Consider the following 20,589-nt stretch of genomic DNA (forward strand, 5'->3'; position numbering starts at 1 on the left):
CTGGATATTTAAAGATGCTGTGTGATCAACTGAAGAAACAGGAAAAAACTGCATGGAGCACTAGAAAAATAATGGTGAATATGGAATAGAAATATACAAAAGTAAGGCTGTGGTGGGAAAGAAAGAATGACAAAACTCACAGCATGTCTGGGTCAGTAACTGAAGGTGAGAAAAGAAAACTGGAAGGGGTTGGACTTTCTACTAATCCCTAGAGTATAGTCTGGGAAGTGGAGCATAGTGAATGTGGTGCAGACGGTATGTATGTGTTGTTTTGTGAAGGTTACGTTAGTTTGTACCACATGTACATGAATAATCTTGACGTTTAATGACATGTTATGTAACTAACTTCATGAAAGAGTATAGTAAACATATGTAATCACTATAATCAGTAAGAACTGAGAAGTAAGAGGATGATCGTGGTTGCTATTTATACGTATATGAGCATCCCATAACTAATGCCATTTATCTTGTCTTTTTTATATTCAACATTTGACATTTTGCTTCAAAATACTAACAGGGATCCTATTTCCCATTATTTTAAATGGGAAACAATATAATCAGACCCAAACTCAAAACCAGTTTCCTAAAATGTCGTTAAAACACAGTAAAGTTTCTATAAATAAATAGCATGCTATAATGATAGTGTGTAAAATGCTTAAATCAGGGTTACTTGATCACTTACAGGTTAGTATGAATTAGGATGGCTTCTCGAAGTGCTTACAAAATCTTGAGTGCATATTCTTTTTGACAGCTTTGTAATCTTCAGACCTTCTGTGGGGCTTTTGAAGTTCTACCAAGTATATCTGAAATGCAACTCAAGATCTTCTTGAATACAACTTAGTTAAAATGTTATAGTGAGATTTGAGGATGTAATCATATTTTCTCGATATAACTAAAATATCATAGTGTTGAGAGATATATACAATGTATGCATTTTCAGAATTAAAAACCAAGAGATGTCTGCATTGAAAACATTTCCAGGGTTCTGCAGGTATGCTTCTGTTTAAAAATGCTTTTATTATCTCTTTCCTGAGGATTAGTATAAAAGTCCTCACAGACTACAGTGTGGATTCCCTTTTCTTGTGTGGTATTTACATATCAGGGAATAATATCTATATTCATCCAAATGTCCAAATGTCTACCGCATCATTTAGTCTAAAGGAGTCTCTGCCAATGTTTATTACATCATCCTGATTTATTTTCTTCCAGGACATTTTCTACCTAAAATTACCTACTGCATTTCTCTTTTTAATGTTTTATCCATTTTATGACTGCAGTTGACAGGGTTCAAATAAAAAATGACTGTATCCTAACATTCCTCCACTCTCCCTTCCACATTTCTACCACTAAAAGCAGGTCTATAATTACTGAGCAGCCTTTTTTTTTTTTTTTTTTTAAATGTAGGTTCTTTCGTTATTTTGTATAATCGGAAAAAAAGCCGCTTGGGAATTTTTAGTCTTAAGAATATTCTCATTTTAGTTTTTAAAATGTTCAAGAGAATATTTCCTATCAGAACTTTCATATGATGTGAACTTGTCCACTCGCACACTTGAGATCTCTTTCACCCTGGGAAGACTTCGGTGGTAGAGATCAGGAATATGCCTCTCTCTTAGCTCTAACTACTCCTACCCCAGATGTGGCCAAGTTTGACTTAATTGCATCTAAATTATTAAGGGTAAAAGGGACACAGTTAAATATGGTGGGCACAGTTGATATATTGGGCTTTATAAATGTTTACAATTAAGTTGTTCTCCCACAGATCAATTTTAACAGTTTCTGAGAGATCTCTCCTGTAGAAATTTCCAGTGATCACTTCTTTCTGAGGCATGAACCCTTCCAAAGAAATAAACAGATACATAAAAAATGAAAGATAGGGCTTTTTGTGACTCCCCAATCTGAACATTTAATAGCATCAATTCATGTCCAGTCAAATCCACTTAATTTACAAGTACTGCAGAAATGGAACATGGTGATATTTGGCACCTATTGTTTTATTCTAGGTTTGGAGGTTTGTGCTATATCTGAGACAAAAAGAGCCCCATAACTTCTTCTTACTCTTATTTATTATGTTTTCCCTTTCTTGAAGGTAAGCACTTTGTAAGCAGAGAAATTATATTTTCACCACTGTATGCTTAATACCAGAGTAGTACCTAGAAGGTCTTCTAGATATATATTGAAAGAATAATAAATACTTCATTCATGGTGGGTGCTCGGAGCCTACAAGTATACAAAGAAAGATGACAGGCTGGAGCCAAATGTATGGCTTAAAACAGGAAATGAGTTACAGTTAGATAGGCAGAATAACTTCTGGTTTTATACTGCACAGTAGAGTGGCTGTACTTAAAAATAATGTAGATTTCAAAATAGCTAGAAGAGAGGTTTTGAATGTTCTTATCCCAAAGAAATAACAAATGTTTGAGATAATATATTTGCTAATTACCTTGATTTGATGATCACACAATGTACACATGAATGAAAACATCCAATCTACCACATAAATATGTATAATTAATATGTAACAATTAAAATAAAACAAAACTTAAAGAAAAAAAAGAAGAAACAAAAAACAAAAAAACAGGGCATGAACACGAGGCCAGGTCTTGATAGGAGCCCAAGCTGAGGAAACCAAATGCTAACAATAACTCTGAGAGAAGAAACATGATTATAATTGAAAGCAGATTCAGAAATAAGAATCTGTGAAGAAGTAAAATTAAGACTGACCTGTTTAGGAAAAGGGAAAAGACTCTGACAAACTAAAAAGATCTGGGACAGGGTTTTTCAATCTTAGCACTCCTGACACTGACAATTGAAAAATTCTATGAAGGTCTGTCCTGTGCAATGTAGGGAGTTTAGCCATCTCTGGCCAGTACCAATTCCCTTCCACACACATCAAGTTGCAAAAACTAAAAATGTCTCCAAACATAGATGAATGTCCACTGGGTGGCAAAATCATCCCAAGTTAGAACCACTAATTTAGTATACTTTGAGCTCATTACATTCATTTAGGGAATGTAGGCAAATAACACAGTATTGAAAGTATAGAGTTGAGATAAACTGGCAAAATACATGGCTCATTCCATCATTTTCAATCATGGGAGACTTTAGAGTCAGAAAGTGTAATTTGAAATATTTAAAAATCAGGTGACCAGCAAGATGCTTGTGTGACAAAAGCAGCTGGTTGTGAACTGAAGAAGTTTGTTAGGAGCAGGGAGAATGTTACCATTGGCTATGTGAGATTGAGAATGAGTGTTTACGTTGGGTTCTATATTATGGATGGACAAAACCATGGTGGACTATGGGGAAGGATGTGCCTCGTGGTTAGAAGGGGATTGTGGGCAATTATCCGAAGAAACAATTATAAATACCAGTAGGATTCTTAATCTGCTAAAATGGGTAGCAATTGTTACTGCTCTAGGCTTCTGAAGGCATCATTTCTTCAGTCAGGGTAAAGGAATATAAAGTTAAGAAACAACTGAACACCATTCTTGCTTTTCAAGAATGCTAAACAATTGAGAACTCAACACGGATTAGAAGCAACAATTTAAGAATTTATGTGCCAAATATGTTCTGCATGTAGAGAAGGATATCAATAAAGTAATTTGGGCTGAAGGCCCCCAGCATTTCTTATGTATCTAGATGGTCTATATTTTCATTATATCAAAAAGATATAGACAATTGCTCTGATTATTAAAAGTATTTATATATATTATGATATTTTTACTTTGTGGAGTGAATTGTCTTAACTATACTGACTCAAAAGCAGATTTCTGGTTGCCACCTTATGTTATTTCATTTTTACTTTTTTGGTGCTTAAGATTTTTCTCAAATTCTAGTTTTGATTAAAATTTATTTTCAACATGCTTTTCATCACTTGAGACTAATTATTACATAAAATGCAGGCAAAGTTTGCACAGTAAATAAAATTAGTAATTTGCTTACAACTGTATATTTGTTACAGCTAAAAGTAAATTGAAGAGTATATAGTTTAATGTCATCATTTATTTTAGATTTGAAAATATGGAAGCTGAGAAATTTTTGTTCAGAGACACTGTCAGGAAATAGGAAACTGTAATTTGGAACTACATGTAAAAACATATTAAAATAATAAAAAATAGAAGTTCACAATCACAATGTTCCTCCAAACACTGGGAAATTTTAAAATATTTATAGAAGATCGTAATATGAAGAGAACGTAGTTCAAAAGTAGATTTCTTGAAGGTCAACTTTTGAACACTTTGCTTTGGAAGATGAAGAAAGGGGAGCAAGTATATAGGAAATTCCTACATATTCCTATAAATTCCTGAATTTATGAAATTTCTTAAAGGTCAGTACTGTAATTAGCTCACAGAAAAGAAAACTTCAGGTCTTCTGCTGGGTATATTTTTGTTTAGAATATATTTGATTAAATGATTTACAGGAAAATGCTTCTTGGCATTGAGAGCTGTAGAAGGAAATGCTTTGAGTTCATTATGGTTGACTTCATTTCTTAATAAAATAAAGAAGTCATGGCAGTGATATTTCTCTCTCTCTCTTCCTATTTCTGCTTTTATTTTCTAAATGAGTCTTAAAATACACATGATTTATATTTATAATGTAATAATATTTTAAAATGTATCTATATATGCATATATATATTCATTAACATAATCATGCTCTTTGATCTCATTGATGAGAAAACAAAGGCTAAGAGATGTTACCTAACAGTTGAGAGAAATAGTGGCAGAAACAATGTTACATCCTAGGTCTCCTGATTGCCGGTTTTATGCTTTTCCTAAACTTCCTTCTGCTTTAACCCAATGAGCAATAATGGGTTTTCCTTGCTGCTTTAACCTCATACACAGTAATGGGTTTTTATCTGAGAAATCATGTACACCCATTTTTTCTGGGATCTGGTTGGCTAATTGTGTTGGTTTTATTCATCTTTCTCTCTCTCCATACATGTGTTTTCTAGTCTTTTTCTCATCCCATTAGTGTAATTCTCTCGTTTCCTCCCTAGTCTGAGTTCCCAAAACATTCCCACTACAGTGGGACGTCTGTCACTGTTTTCCCATGTGTCTAGTAATGTCTAAACCAACCTAGAAACATTGAAACACTTAGCATCAACATCACAAGCCTATTATGCTTAAGGAAGTAAAATCTAGAAAATAAATATTTGAAAGAAAGGGTAACTATGTAATAAATTCACTATAAATAATGTTGGAGAGAACATGCAGTGATTTTAAGTTTTTTATACTACATGAAGAAAATATATCTTAACCTCAACTCATATCCATTGTAATGTACATTATTAAAATATTGTATATTGAACACTGCCTTTTTGACATGTACAAATACAAATCTGTCTGTTTATATCTAAAATAAGATTGTTAATTGAATAATTAATGAAATACAAAAAAATTATAAGTAATTAATGCAATACTATATTATAGACAAAAATATCTTAAAATATCTATTTCATAGGTCATGACATAAATAAACCACAGAAATTACAAATGGACTTGAAATATAGACACCTTGGCTATTAAAAGTAGACTAACAGCACTTATGAAATGTATGAGAGCCATAGTGTCTAATAAATTTCTAATAAATTTCTGTCGGTCTAGTTGCTCATTACATACTGTGTAGAAAAGAGCTGGTGAACACATTCATAAATTCCTTGTGGCCATCCTCATTAAAGAATTTTCTGATTTGCTCTCATAGAACAGAGTAGAAAGAATAAGATTTGAGCTGTATATTAAGATGCAGATATCTTAAGTAGCCACCAACTTTAATGGTCCACAGTGATTTAAAATTCCAGACAAGTTTTCTCTGCCAAGAAGCCAAGTGGCACCAGATGGCTGAGGGAATTTAATTCAATATGACTCAGGTTAAATCAATCAGCAACGTAGTTAATAAGCTCAACTCTAAGAGCTATAGACAAAGAGAGATATGAGGTACAGTTCTTGATTTTTAATGTGTTGATCTTCTATGGAAGAGGAAAAACAAAAAAGTAAATAAGTAGCTTGACCATGATGAGAGAGTATATAATATATGATAACTGACATTTATTAAATCCTCATTAAGATGAAAGGAAATAGATACAAATAAGCCAACTAACAGCAGTTATGTGGTTGGCTAAAAGTTGCTTATTGCAGATACCATAAAAATTTACCTTCATCCTCTGTTCTCAGACATTCAGTCAATAAGAGCTGTGATAAGTCTGCTACTCATGCTTTCTGGTAAGGTTGCTATGTTTTCCTTCTCCTTCTAGTCCATGTGATATCTAACCTTTAATGTCATATTCCTCATCTTACCAGATATTTAAAAAGGACTAAAATAATTGGAATATGACAAAACATATCAAAGTGTTTTAAAATCAATGAAAAGGTATTCCTTCAAAAATAGTTAACAAAAACCAGAACACTATTTTAATTATTTGAATGAAGGTGTTAACGTTTAGGTTAACACAAAAGTCACTAAAGCAGTAATTTCATAGTATTAACACGTGATGTATTTCTTTTGTTAGTATGCTTAATTTCTCTTCTTTCCTTTGATATATTTTCATAAACTGTACGTAAAAATAATACTGAGTTATAGGTTGGGCAAAGGACATAAAGAAATATCATGATTTGTAAGAATGAATATGCTAATAATAAATAAAAATTTAAAATAAAAAAGTAAAAAAAAAAAATTCTTCTTAAGTTCTTAAGTTAGCCAAGACATTAACTAACTTCATTTAAATTCAAATAGCATCAATAAACAAAATTTGAATTTAATACAATGTAGTGTATAAAAGCATTCACTGTTATTAGTATGTCACACTTATCATTTCATTCCCAACCGCAACTAATTTCCCTCATTAACTTTATAATTGCATGGAATGAAAACTCTTCTCTGTCCACTTCATATTGCAATAGGTAAACTATTTTTACCCTCAAGTCTTCCAATTTCTTTTTCCTTTATACAAATGCATCCATAGTGTGACTTAAGAAAAATGAATAACATTCATATCTGGATTAAGTATTTTTATAAATAAGAAACTATTTTTTCCCTTGGGTCATATTTTTAATGACATTGGCTGCCTCATTTGATAGAAGATGAAACAACTATTAACTATGTATTTTGTTTCTCACTGAAGTCAACAACAATGTAAGAAAAAATATATACATATCACATTCATACGCATTGTCATTTTAAATGAGTATATTGACATTTAGTTTTCTCACTATCATTTCTTTCTAACTGTAAATTCTAAAATTGCAGTTTTTAGTAGTCTTTAATCCATGAGTACTTGGGCAGAATTAAATCTAGCAAATGAATTTTTACATTTATCATGTTTTATTCATTTTTTTTCAGATTAAAATTTGTATTTCATAAACAAAAATCCTTTAGGAAAATTTAGAGAATCAAATTTATAAGAATGATGGTTTTGATGAACTTTAAGTTTTGCTCCATAAGACATATAAAGAAAGAATGTAAATATTTGTCAGTTCCATAGACTTACCTTGCCTACATATTGATAATCAGATCCTGTATATTCCTCCAGTAAGAAAAATTGATTCCACATCCAACCACGTTTTTGACGATGCAGAATTTTGCCATCACTCCTTGGTACACGTGTTCCTAAAATTCTTTGCTGTGGCACAGGAGTCCTTCTGAACATTATCTCTGGAGAACAGAAATGTGGCAGGCATATCCAGAGTAGAAACAGTAGCAAAAATTGATATATTGTCATAGTTCACTTCTTGACAAATCGCAATGAGGATGAAGAGAAAGCACTTCTATTTTGCTGGGTTGGATTTTACTGTATTTCAACTGGTTTCCAACATTTCATCACTGTTTTGTACATGTTTCCAAAAGCTTCAAACAAACAAACAAATAGAAAAATGTCAGTTGACAACAGTATGAATGTTACTTGTCACTTTAACTTTAAAGTGACAATCATTTATTAATAACAGCAACCAAAATATTTATTTTCTCTATTTTCCATAAAATAATGATTAATTCTGAGAAACATTACTTGTCTAGTAACACGTCTACAACATAAGGAAAGATAATTATAGATCACTTCTTTCAAAAAAATTTTAAAGAAGGGATATCATTATGCTTTTTTTTTCTTTTGACACTAACAGTTGAAGGAATTATAATTTTCATATAGAGGGAAGATTTAGCTCATTCTGCATGTCAAATTTCCACAGTAATTTAACATAAATTAAACTTTGAAAACAAAATGGTGATTTAAATAAACTACAGGAATCGGTAATATTTTTGTTCAGTGCAATGATATTAAAATGATTTAAAACAGTGACACAGTTTCTTCATATTTAATCAACTCAGAGGTAAAACGTAAAGGCAAAAACAAAACAAAACAAATTTAAAAAAGAAAAAAAGAGAGAGAGGATAGTGCCTTCAGTTGAAGACCTCTCCTCTCTTCCCTCTTAAGTTGGTCTGTAGAATACCTACAGTTTCCGAGAGTAAAAAAATCATCCCTACAGCAAACTGATTTGTAATATAATTAATTCTCATGATACACTTACCCAGTCTTCCCACTTTTAACCATCCCTACTGCCACTACGGTGTCCATGACACCCTGGCCTGACTAAGGCAATGGACTGACTACTACTCACTGCTCTCCATCCCTCTCCCTACCACTATTTTTTCAACAAATTTCCAAGGAATCCCACTAAAATGTAAGTCAGATCATGTTACTTCTCTGCACAAAACAATTCACTGGATTCTCATCTCACTTTGAGTGAACAGTAATACCTGCACAACAATGCTGTGTTCAATTTCATGACTGCTGGTCACCTCTCTGACTTGGTTTCACTTCAATCCCCAACTCCACTTCCCCAAACTGACTCCTCCTCAGTGCCAAAGGATCCTTCTTGCTTTACCCTGAAACATATTTCACATGCTTTTTTTCTTAACAAGGACTTTCCTACTTGTTCCCTCTGCCAGAAATGCTTTTCCCCTAGAAAATCACCTAACTAGACCCTCTGCTTCTTCAGGCCTTTCTTTGAAAACTCTCCTGACATTTTATATATCCCCAAATACCACATGCATTTTATTTATTTATTATTTATACATTCTGTCTTCCTACTACAATCCCATGTGGAAAGGGAATTTTGCTCTTTTCTCTACTAGTGTATTCTTAATACCCAGGACAGACTCTTGCACATAATATACGCTCTATAAATACGTGAATAAATGAATGAATGAACTGTGAGTTGATGCAAATATCTGACTATCATTACCAACTTTATGTTGCTATGTCCAAGCATTTATGTATGGAAATACATATTTTTAAATCGTAGTTACTTTTATCCTTCATTTATATTATTGTTAGTGTATTATTTTTATTTTTAATTTTTCTGTGTAGACTGTTTTCTGTCTTCTAATGGGTATAAATTTTATTTCAGTACATGATAAAACACTTTTTTGTTTGTTTTTGTTTTTTGCTGATAAAACGTTTGTTACAAGAAGTGGTTTGGGGACCAAAAGGATTGAATTTCACTTTTCTAATATGCCAATGTGTTCTAAGTACTCTGGCATTTACATTTATGCTTTCATCCACAATTATTTATTAGGAAACTGTTTACTGTTTTGTTTTATTATTAAGAAGTTTAAAGGTTAAGGCAAATGTGCCATGGAAATATGATTAATGGTGAAGCAATATTTCCCTCAAGTGTATTAGATTATAGTGGAGCCCTCCACAGAATGTGCAGTCATATGACATAACAGATGTAAACTGTATTAAAATATGTCATGTAATACTCTATTTGAAGTTTAGAAATCATATAATGCACAAAATGGTCTTACATCCCAAAGCACTGACCTTACAGAAACAAAATTGATTGAATTCTAAGTAATACGAACATTTACCAGAATGGTTGTTTGTATCTTTATGTATCAAAGATGTGGTATTGTACAGAAACTTACACTGTTCCTAAGGGGCAGGGGAGAGTTTGTTTAAGGGTGGGTTTCTGTTCTCTTCCATAAAAGCTTTAAAATTTATCAAATCAATGATCATTCTCATTTTATCTCTGTTTTATAATTAAAAAAAAAATTGCCAGCAGCTGTATGCTATATTGGCAATTATTTTCAATACAGTTATAATCTTACTTATAATGTTAAAGGCCTAAGCACCAATATTTTAAAAAGGAGCAGGTGGGGATATAAAAATCAATCAGTCAATCAATCAATGAATCCATACAAGTTGTTAGCAAATAATTGGAGCTCCACATAATGCATGAGATCATTTTTGTCTTTCATTATTGTTCTAGTTTCAATTATTTAATAATAAATTTCCTAAAGAATCCATAGTGAAATGCATTATTTAATATTGATGTAAGATAATTAAAATATATCTAAAATACATTTTACATAAAGACTGTGTGACAAAAACATTTCAAACAATAAGATTAAATAAAAGTAGGAAATTGTATAAAACAAACCAACATTTAATTTACTTGAAGTTAATTCTTCGTCAGCATGTTCTATGTAGCTAGAAGCCTATATTTGAGACATTTCAAAACATTTCTCCTGTATTATAAATACCACAAATAATTATTCTTCCAGTATCCTGACTCAAATTACAGAAAATCTTTCACATTTTCATTTAACCAAATACACTTCTTACATGGTCAGTCAATATATTCCGTTGTTTGTTTTTTTTGTTTTTTTGTTCTTCATTTTATAGCTCTCAGCTCTTTTAATTTTCCCATGCAATATGGCACCACACTACTTTAAATGATCATCATTTCCATACAAAACAGCATACAGTATCTACTAACAGATTTTCTTAGCCTCAGTCTTTCTTATTTAAAATATATCCTACAGGGTGTTAGCTACATTAATTTTCAAAACCCACTTCACCAAAACTCAAATCATTTAAAATTTTTGAACACATCTACTACTGAGAGATTACATCTGAATTTTATATTTCAATATCTGGAAACATAATTTTTAAAAATTTATTTCACATTATTTTCAATTTTTTAAATTTCAACTCTTGTATGTAACTTATTATGGGTATAAACTACTTCTTCACTAATATGTAATTCTAATACTGTCAAGGTGATTACATTTTATTGAATTTCCCTCACAACTGAACAACACGTTATGTATACATAGGTGTATAACTAAATATTTCTTACATTAAGAAACTGATATATTTCTAAAAGAGCCTTTCTGGGTAGGTTGGACAAGTTAAGGTGAAAAATAAAAGCTAAATTTTAGAATATGAAAATATTATGTATGACATCTGTTGTTATTTTTTTGAAATTATAAGCAGAGTTATAATTAAAAGGAATCAAATGGTTGAGACCACAGTTAAAATACCTTCCCAAATGAAAGTAGTAAAAATTAATAAAATTCTATCATGTCATGTCGGGCCTTAAAAACTAACGCCACCTTAAGTGACATTATAAGCAGAGCCATTATTGGCCCACAGGGTGTATTAACGTGGCAGCCTAAGACGGCGCTGGGAGGAAGTAGGGTGGGAGTGTCTGCGGGAACCTTGCCTTAGCCCTTATTGGCCAAATACGCGCTTCCGCGCTCATGAACACTGCGTGATTGCAATAGCTAGGCATTGAGACAGGATGCATGCCCTTGACCTTTAAGCCGATGGGATTATGTTAAAACCTCCCCTCCCCATCTGCCTATAAAAGCAGGTGCTGGGCCGAGCCTGTGGCGCACTCGGGAGGGTGCTGCACTGGGAGCGCGGCGACGCCCCCAGCGGCCGCAGGTTCGGATCCTATATAGGAATGGCCGGTACACTCACTGGCTGAGTGCCGGTCACGAAAAAGAAAAAAAAAAAGAATAAAAAAAAAATAAAAGCAGGTGCTTGTGTGATAATAAATGGAACTGCTCGACAGAACCCCCGCAGCATCTGAGTGTCCTTTAACCTGGCTGGTTGGGGCCGGCGCTGTGCTCACCTCTCTTCATGACTCTCTTCCCCGTCTCTTCCTAATGGGGACCAGAGGGAAAGAGGAATCTGGGCAATTCGCTCGCCCATCAAAAGGAACGAGGCTAGGGATGTTCGGGTCAGCCGGCCGCGGACCCGACAGAGTGGTGCCCCGTGTGAGGCGTTTTTTAAAACTCGTGGGTAAAAGGCGAGCGAGTGAGGCCCCCGGCTGTTCGGTCCTGAAAGAAGGTCGACGAAGGGTGATCAACCAACAGAGTGGCCCCCACAACCGCGGTAGTCGCCTGTGAAGTAATCCGCCTGCGTGTCAGGGTGAGTACCATAACAGGGGGAAGTCCCTGCACTTCTCTTCCCTGTTGCTCCCTTTGTCACTTCCTCACAGGGCAACATGGGAGGTGTGTGTGGAAAGAGTGACTAGGAAAGAGTGCAGAGGCCTAGAAATATCTGACGAGACAGCCTGCAAGGCTCTAAAGTACATGCTAAAAGGCAGAGGCCTAGAAATATCTGACTCCACGGCCACCAATGCCTGGCGTCATGTGGTGCAGGTAGCCCCTTGGGCACCTTCGTTCAACTTGCTCTCGTATGAGACTTGGGACCAGGTTCAGACCCTGGCCAGAAAATGCTCTGTAAGGCTGTCCTCCCTCCAAATTTGTTTATCAAATTCTATGCCTTCTTTAAAAAAGAGTGCCATGTGCAGGCAGAGATAAACCAAGCAGCCAACCCACCCATCCCTATCAGCTTCGGCATGCTGTCTGGAACAGCAGATCAATTTAGTACTGGAATCCAACAGGCTGCTATCCCAGCCCCCTACCAGGACCAGGTTAGGGCAACAGCGTTAGCCGCGTGGAAAAAGTTGGCTGAAGGGCCCAGTGAGCCCGCAATGGCCGGGGTCACTCAGCGACCCTCCGAGGACCTGCCCTCTTTCATAGTTCGGGTGGAACAGAGCATACAGAGAAAGTTTCCCCCAGGTCCTCTCCGGGACCAGTTTGTAAAAATGCTAGTGTGGGACAGCATGACTGCCTGTGCCAGGCTCAAAGATCATTCTATGGAAAAGTGGGTCATTGCCAGTAGAGACGTTGGAAGCTACCAACAACACACCAGGGCCTTAACTTCCACTCTACAAGCTTAAGTGGAAACCCTTGCAGGTGCTATGACCCAGGCTCTCAGGATCCCTAAGGAGAGCCCGAGCCAACCCTCCCATAGGGGTCAATGTTACGGCTGTGGGGAACAAGGTCATTTCAAAAGGGACTGTCCCAACCGCAAAAATAAAAACCTTCCCTCTACGCCGTGCCCTAGGTGCGGTAAGGGGCTTCGTTGGAAGCGTGAGTGCCGGTCTAAGTTTGACAAGGACGGAAAGCCTTTAAACTAGAGAAGGGGCAGTCCCCAGCCCCGTCACCCCAAGGGGATACAAAGCCAGCACCTCCATGCCCTACCAGGCGGCCAGTACCCCAGGCTCATCGGACTATCCCTATAGTCCTTGGTTTAAGACCAAAAATGAATCTTAAAATTCAAGGCAGAGACTTCCGATGCCTTGTTGACACGGGGGGCGGATCGAACAGTCCTTAGATGGGAAGAAGTCCCTTCGAGCTGGAAGTTCCAGGCCCCCAAATTTTGGGGGTAGGGGGAAAAACCCCAACGTGGGAAACCCATGAAATCCTTCACTGGGAAGATGCTGATGGTACAAAAGGGGAAGTAAAACCTCTCATTGCTGCCAGATTGGCGGCCAACCTGTTAGGCCAAGATGTTCTAGGCCGAGCAGACGCTGTCATTACCACTGACCATAAGGCCCTTTATGAAGATAACCTAGATGAGGACGAGTATCAGCAACAGTTTAATCTCCCCTGTTTTACAAACTATAGGGGGGACCCCACTTTTCGGGACCTAAGAAACCATCTGCTTCTCTCCAGGGTCAAGTTCCCAGAAACCCCTCATAAACAGATGGCCGGTCACCCCCAATCCTAGAGGCCACTGCTCCCCTGGTGCCCCCCATCCGTTGGGTAGATGGGCCCCCAGTTTGGGTAGAGCAGTGGCCACTTCCTGATAATAAATTGCAGGCCCTACAACAAATTGTCGATGAGCAGCTACAAGCCATTGTTGAATGGCATCACCAATGCCTAAAAAATCAATTATTTTAACAAAAAGGGGGAGTCACCAGCCCTCATCAGCAGTTGGGACAGGCACTCCTAACTTTAAACATCCTAAATTTTTCCAAAAATGAACCCCTGTCTGCCTTCTAGAAACACTGGTCAGCTCAACCACCGCACCCAGAAGTCCAAGTGTGGTGGAAAGACCCCTTAACAGGCCAGTGGAGGGGCCCTGACCCGTTGCTAACTATGGGTCGAGGGTTTGGTTGTGTCTTCCCCCTCAGTGAGTCAACCCCTATATGGTCCCAGCCAAAAATCTTAAGTTCTTGCCAGACACCCAGGGTATTGAGGACCCTGAGGAGTTTATTGTTTGTATGTTTCAGACTGCATTATGAACCCTCTGTGAATGCTCCAAGTGGCCGCCTCTGCCACTGGGCGAGGTCCCCACGAGCCAGCAAATCAAACATGGGAGGTCATACAAGCCGCTGCAGAACCTACGTGGATTGGCTCTGCTATTTCTACAACAAGGAGGGCTATGTCCCACCCTCAAAGAAGAGTGTTGCTTCTACGCTGACCACTCTGGAGTGGTCAAAGATTCTCTAGCTAAGCTTAGAGAAGGGCTAGAAAAGCGTAAAAAAAGAGTGAGAAGCCAGTAGTAATTGGTTCCAAAGCTGGCTTTCAAGTTCCCCGTGGCTCACCACCCTGCTGTCCTCCCTGATGGGCCCCCTAGCCATTTTCCTTGTCTTAATCATCTTGGGGCCTTACGCCATCCGCCAGGTTGTGTCCCTTATAAGGCGCAACACCACTTTTCTCGTAATACTCACCCAGGTGGTAGAGGAGGTGGCCCATAATGAAAGCCCTGACAGCCCTTGGGTCAATATGGCCCTTTAAAAAATCAACGCCAATCTGTAAGGCTCCGCCCCGCCCCTGCTTGGCTGGATAGTCAATGACGGGTAAGATTTCCAGAGGGAAACAACCTAAGACAGGCACAGCCACCAGAGGGAATGGAGGCGAGGCTGGGAAGGTTAGCCACCTCCAGCTGCCTTATTAAAACAAAAAGGGGGAGATGTGGAGCCTTCAAAACTAACACCACCTTAAGTGACATTATAAGCAGCGCCATTATGGGCCCACAAGGGCATATTAACGTGGCAGCCTAAGATGGCGCTGGGAGGAAGTAGGGTGGGAGTGTCTGCGGGAACCGTGCCTTAGCCCTTATTGGCCAAATACGAGCTTCTGTGCTTCTGAACACTGTGTGATTGCAATAGCTTGGCATTGAGACAGGATGCATGCTCTTGACTTTAGGCTGATAGGATTACGTTAAAACCTCCCCTCCCCATCTGCCTATAAAAGCAAGTGCTTGTGTGATAATAAACGGAACTGCTCGACAGAACCCCCGCCGCATCGGAGTGTCCTTTAATGGGCTGGTTGGGGCCAGCTGCTGTGCTCACCTCTCTTCATGGCTCTCTTCTCCCGTCTCCTCCTAACGGGGACCAAAGGGAAAGAGGAATCTGGGCCATTCACTCGCCCACCAAAAGGAACGAGGCTAGGGCTGTTCAGGTCAGCCAGCGACGGACCGGACAATGTCAGTTTCAGATAACAAATTCCATTTCTAGAAATGCTTTCGAAGCCATATTTTCTTATCTTAATCTCAAAGAGAATTTAATATAAATATAAAGTTTAAGAATTATTAAACCATCCTCTACATTCTGCATTTCTATATTTCCTTTAGACCAGGACTTCTCAAACTGTAATGTACATTCAGAACTCCTGGGTCACTTGTTAAATACCTATGTTCTCAGTCAGCAGGTCTGGGGTAGGGAGCTAGATTCTGCATTTCTAACAAGCTCCTTTGTAATGCCAATGCAGCTGGACCACATGCTTTGACTAGCAAAACTGTAGACTTCCTAAAATCATCTTCAGAAAGATGATTTATAAATCATCTTTATAATTTTTTCCTGTTTAGTGCTTCAGAGCCCAGATATGTAGTCAACTGCAATGATGGAAAATAAAACATAAAGTGACTGCAGTGGGGAAAACCAGAACATTCTACATAATATCTTTTTCTGGACTTTTTTAAACCAGAACTATTTATTTGATTCCAGTCAGCACACACTGTAGCATTTTTTCTATTGATCATGCTATAAAGAATATTTTTCTTTATATGTATATGTTAAAGCATTTGTCTCACTGGGCCTTATTTCATTTTTACAATCACAAGGTTTTCATCATTCTTATGAAATACTTATCACAAACATTACCTCTGCGATAACCTGTTAATTTTATTATATAGGCAGCGAAGAACAGCCTATCACAGAATATAAAATAATAGGCATTTAGGCACATCTCAATTACTAATTCAGTTTCTATACATCACAGCTGATCAATTCAGTTACAATCCATTCTTGGCTAATAAAAGGAATTAGTCATTCTTCAGTCAATTGATTATGTTGATTAGGATTTTAATGTACTAGTTTTTTAAAAATTTTATCATTTATAACAGTAATAGAAAATGCTAAAGATTATTGAAGCCAAACCCAAACCTCTATGGGTGAACAATTTTAATCCTTTTAGAGTATCATACAATCAATACAGTCTAATGAAATGTCAACATTGAGAAATAAAGGAACACTTTTCAGGTGTGTTTATACAATTAAAATGAATCAGTGCATACTCAATACTTCCTTCTTATTCAGCTGATATCATTTTTATGCATCTAATATAAAGCACTATGTGAAATAATTGAAACAAAGCATTACGCTAAAGACTCAAATAATGAGTCCATATGCTTGATCGCTTTTTTCAAGAGTTCATTACCCATTACCTACTGTGCTCTAATATCATAGAAAATACATAATTTTACATTGAATATTTATGACTCTATTTTAAGTATTCTGCATATGTATTTCTGTTTAGATTATAAGTTTAAAGCATGATCTTAGGTCTAGCACGTTTAGTTACTAATAGAGGGATTCACAGTGTTCAGTAAGTATTTTTAATTGGACCAAGCATTATTATTCTTTCTAAAATATTTCAGCAAAAATAAAATTTGATCTTTTTCCCCCCCAAAATGTCAAGGACCATTTAGACCATTGTATGCCTATATCCTGTTAGTATTTAACATGGCAGAACTCACATAAGACATCAGTCAAATCGGCAATCAGTACATCAGTGTTGAAAGAAATATGTAACACAAAGGTTTTCTAGTCTCAGATAAGTTATCAAGCATTGCTAAGATTGTTACCAATGCATAAAGAATTCCAAGAAGCTCTGGTCCTTGCTATTCTCCTGAGATTAAAAGTCTCCTTCAAGCAAAACCGTTTGAAATTAGTTTTATTCTCCAAGAATGTGACCTGCACACAAACTGGTAAGACACTTCTCCAGCTATACTCTGTGCTAACATCTTCACATGATAATTTACAAAACCATATGCAACCCATATAAATTTGAAGCAGTGAGTAGATAAAGCATATGGCAGGGGTAAAGAGAAGCACTGGTGAATGAAGCACGTAACTTGGTGTGGCCATTAAATCTAAGACTCCTGCTCATAGGCTAAAGAACAGCATCCAAGAGTCCTTGCTACTCTCTCAGCAACCTTTTTAACTCAGCAGCAAATGTGACAGTCCCAGATGTAACTTGATCTATGACCAAGTTAGCAGTGCTAAAACAGCTGTGACATTACACCTGCTGCTTCCTGGAAGTCTCATTTTACTGTAGCTAAGATTTATTTCATTATGTGGAAATTGGTAGCAAGAATGCTCTCAGGGTAACTTAAAGATGTTCAGATAAAAGCTATCTGGTACCCAATTTTCTTTGATATAGGGCTTAAACTGCTTCAGTAAAACAATGAGTAAAGAGATGGGGAGAGAAAGTTCTATTAAAAATTCCTACCCAAGATGGACTGTCATTTCTTATTTAATGAATTATTATTAGAACATCAGGAAAAAATACTATAATTGGAAAAGGGAATCCATTAAAGATCATTTGTCTTCTAAGTTACTTCTAAGAAGACCTGTGCATGTACCATTGAGTAATGTATAAACTAAATCACTACATACTGTAGCGTGTTCTACTATGTGAATGTGTGGAATATGCACTAAATTGGGATTAACTGTACTGTAAAATGTGTTTTTGCTATTATTTCTGAAAGTGCAAAAATATACTTGACTCACATTTGTGAAAATCCGTCAAAGGTACAATGATATAAAGATAAACGGCTGGCCATTAGAAAATCTACTTAAATTAAAAGCATAAATATAGATATCTGTATGAGGATAAACACAGTAATCATAAGACAGATCTTTGTGGCATGTATTTGTGAGACAGCCAGGCTTAAGTAAAAAAGAAGAAAAAAATTATCAGCACTAATTTTCACCCTAATTATGCTTTAATATTTACACAACACTGAAAAGCTCACTTATAGCTTATCTTATCTCTGTGTAGAGGCTTATTTCATAAAAAAGGATTATTGCCTAAATTATGTATTTGGAGCTGAAATGTAAAATTGGAATAACATTGCATTAGTTAAATCTCATTTTCTTGCAGGCAGAACGGGACCAAATTGTAATTTATTTTTGTGCTTTTTATAATGCTTCGTTCAGTGTTACATTGTACTTTTATTATAGTTTTCAACTGAATAAAACAACGCAATGCAAAGTTTATTTCCTTAATTTTTAATATTTATTTATTTTTAATTCTTAGAGTTATCAATGCCTAAGAATAGACTCTAGATTCTTAAATATGCTATTGCTATGTAAATACCGAAGTATTAACCTATGCTATATGAGTGAGCACCTTAATGAATCAGTCATTAAAACAAATCACTTTTTTTTTTTTTTTTTGCTTCTCAATGGAGTGTGTTTAGAGTTTTCATTCTATAAAGGGTGATTGAGGCTCAGAATTAGTCTCTCAGCAATGTCTACGGAGCAGTATATCTGTGTCATAAATTCTGCTGTATGGAAGCTATCAAATGTAAATGAACTGAAATGATACTTGCCATCTAAGAATTAGCAATGAGAATTTATAAAAAGAGCACTTAATCCAAACATGGTTGGTGAGAGAAATCTTTTTGGAGGAAATCATGTCTTAGCAGCATAAAGGGTAAAACAGATATAATGTTTGTGTGTGGGGGGGGTTGTGTTGTATGTGCATGCATACGCAGATGTTTGCAAACAAGTGCAAGAGTTAAACTGAGTTGTGGTAGCACAATGGAGTGGAATTGTGTTCCACGAATTGGAATAATTGGTCATGAGTATGTAATGGGTCATAAATAGGAAAAACACTGTGCAAATCTGGGTAGGGTGGGGGGAAGGAGCTTAGGTATTAAAAAAATAAAATAATTTTACTTTGCATGACAATTCTAAGATGACTAAACTCAAATCTAAATTTAGGTCCAGGCCTGTTACAATATGCAGTCCAAGTCAGCTTCTTAAGCCATAATATTCCCTACCTCAGCCAGGGTTGTGTTATGACTTTCCTGGGCCCTAGGCAGTTTGTCTTCATGGGCTTTTTCCTCAGTAAAATAATATTAGAAAATATATTTTACAACTGTGTTCATATAAAGACACATATACTTACATTATATATTAAAGCATTTTATTTGAAGTAAAAGCTCAATTTTTTTCATCTGATTTAAAAAAAACATTTAAACGTCTTCATAGGTCCCTAAAAGAATCGTGGGTCTCCATCTCTGTGCCTACTGTGCTAATGGGGAAGTTGACCCTGACCTTAGCAGCAAACATAGGATCATGGACTTTTGAACCTAGCTTCAGAGATAGATTTTTTTCTCCTGTGGGTTAATCTGACAGATATGGAAACAGTTTCATGAGTAACATATGATTTGTTCAGTCTCAAACAGTTAGTGTCACAACCAGAAATGTGACTTGGGTCCCTGATTCCCTTTGCACTGTTCTGAAATCTCCTGCATTATTTAGTAATGGATAGATGTTATTATGATTAAAACTCACATTTTAATGCTCTTATACAGGAGACATCCCAGCTACCTTCTGGTTTGCTGAGCACAAATAAGATGGACCCAGTGGGTCTGGAAAATTTTTGATGCCATGTGAAGTGTATGAACTACAGACTGTGGAACCATTTGAACACACGTAATAAGATTCTGAGTAAGGAATATTTGTGTAAAATGCTAACAAAATGTATTTGGATGTCTAAATTCTACAGATGGCTTTTGATTTGATACATATCTTTGATATGTTGAATTTTAAGTATAAGTTTGCTATTCATGTGTTCTTGAGAACAAAGATTCAATAGCTAATTTTTCTCTTTCAAGAATTGTGTCAGTGGAAAGAAAGTTTGAATGGATTAAGTTGTAAATTAGTTAATAAAAAGAGATATTTAAAATTTCCCTTAAAAGTTGAGTTTATTTAGTGGTTTCTTCCTCTTACCCTCGTTAAATTCACACACTCTGATATTGACTCTACCATTATCAGTTCCCTGCTACGCCTCTTGGAATCCTAACTAAAACACAACCTGTAGTCTTTCATGCGATAGGTTTTATGACCACTGATTTTAACAAATTTTGGTTTTCATGCATTTTTCATACATGTGTGTCTACCATTCTAAAGAACAATAACCTTTGTGAATACA

The 20,589-nt window shown here is 36.2% G+C and overlaps 1 protein-coding gene across 2 annotated transcripts in view; it reads right to left on the bottom strand.

Annotated features, from left to right (window-relative positions):
- The window catches only part of LOC134369529 (cadherin-10), a 140,427-nt gene extending 128,432 nt beyond the window's left edge, over positions 1-11,995 (bottom strand). Inside the window, exons 1-2 of one of the 2 annotated variants that reach the window (XM_063086006.1) lie at positions 11,947-11,995; positions 7,484-7,686 (exon numbers count right to left, since the gene is read on the bottom strand). In XM_063086006.1, the coding sequence (XP_062942076.1) occupies positions 7,484-7,686; positions 11,947-11,995 (252 nt within the window). Of the gene's footprint in view, positions 1-7,483; positions 7,715-11,946 lie in introns of those variants that run through there. The other variant, XM_063086007.1, reaches the window with a different exon arrangement.
- Between the last annotated feature and the right edge of the window lie 8,594 nt (positions 11,996-20,589).

The sequence above is a fragment of the Cynocephalus volans genome, chromosome 2 (assembly GCF_027409185.1).
Source record: "Cynocephalus volans isolate mCynVol1 chromosome 2, mCynVol1.pri, whole genome shotgun sequence".
Lineage (NCBI taxonomy): Eukaryota > Metazoa > Chordata > Mammalia > Dermoptera > Cynocephalidae > Cynocephalus > Cynocephalus volans.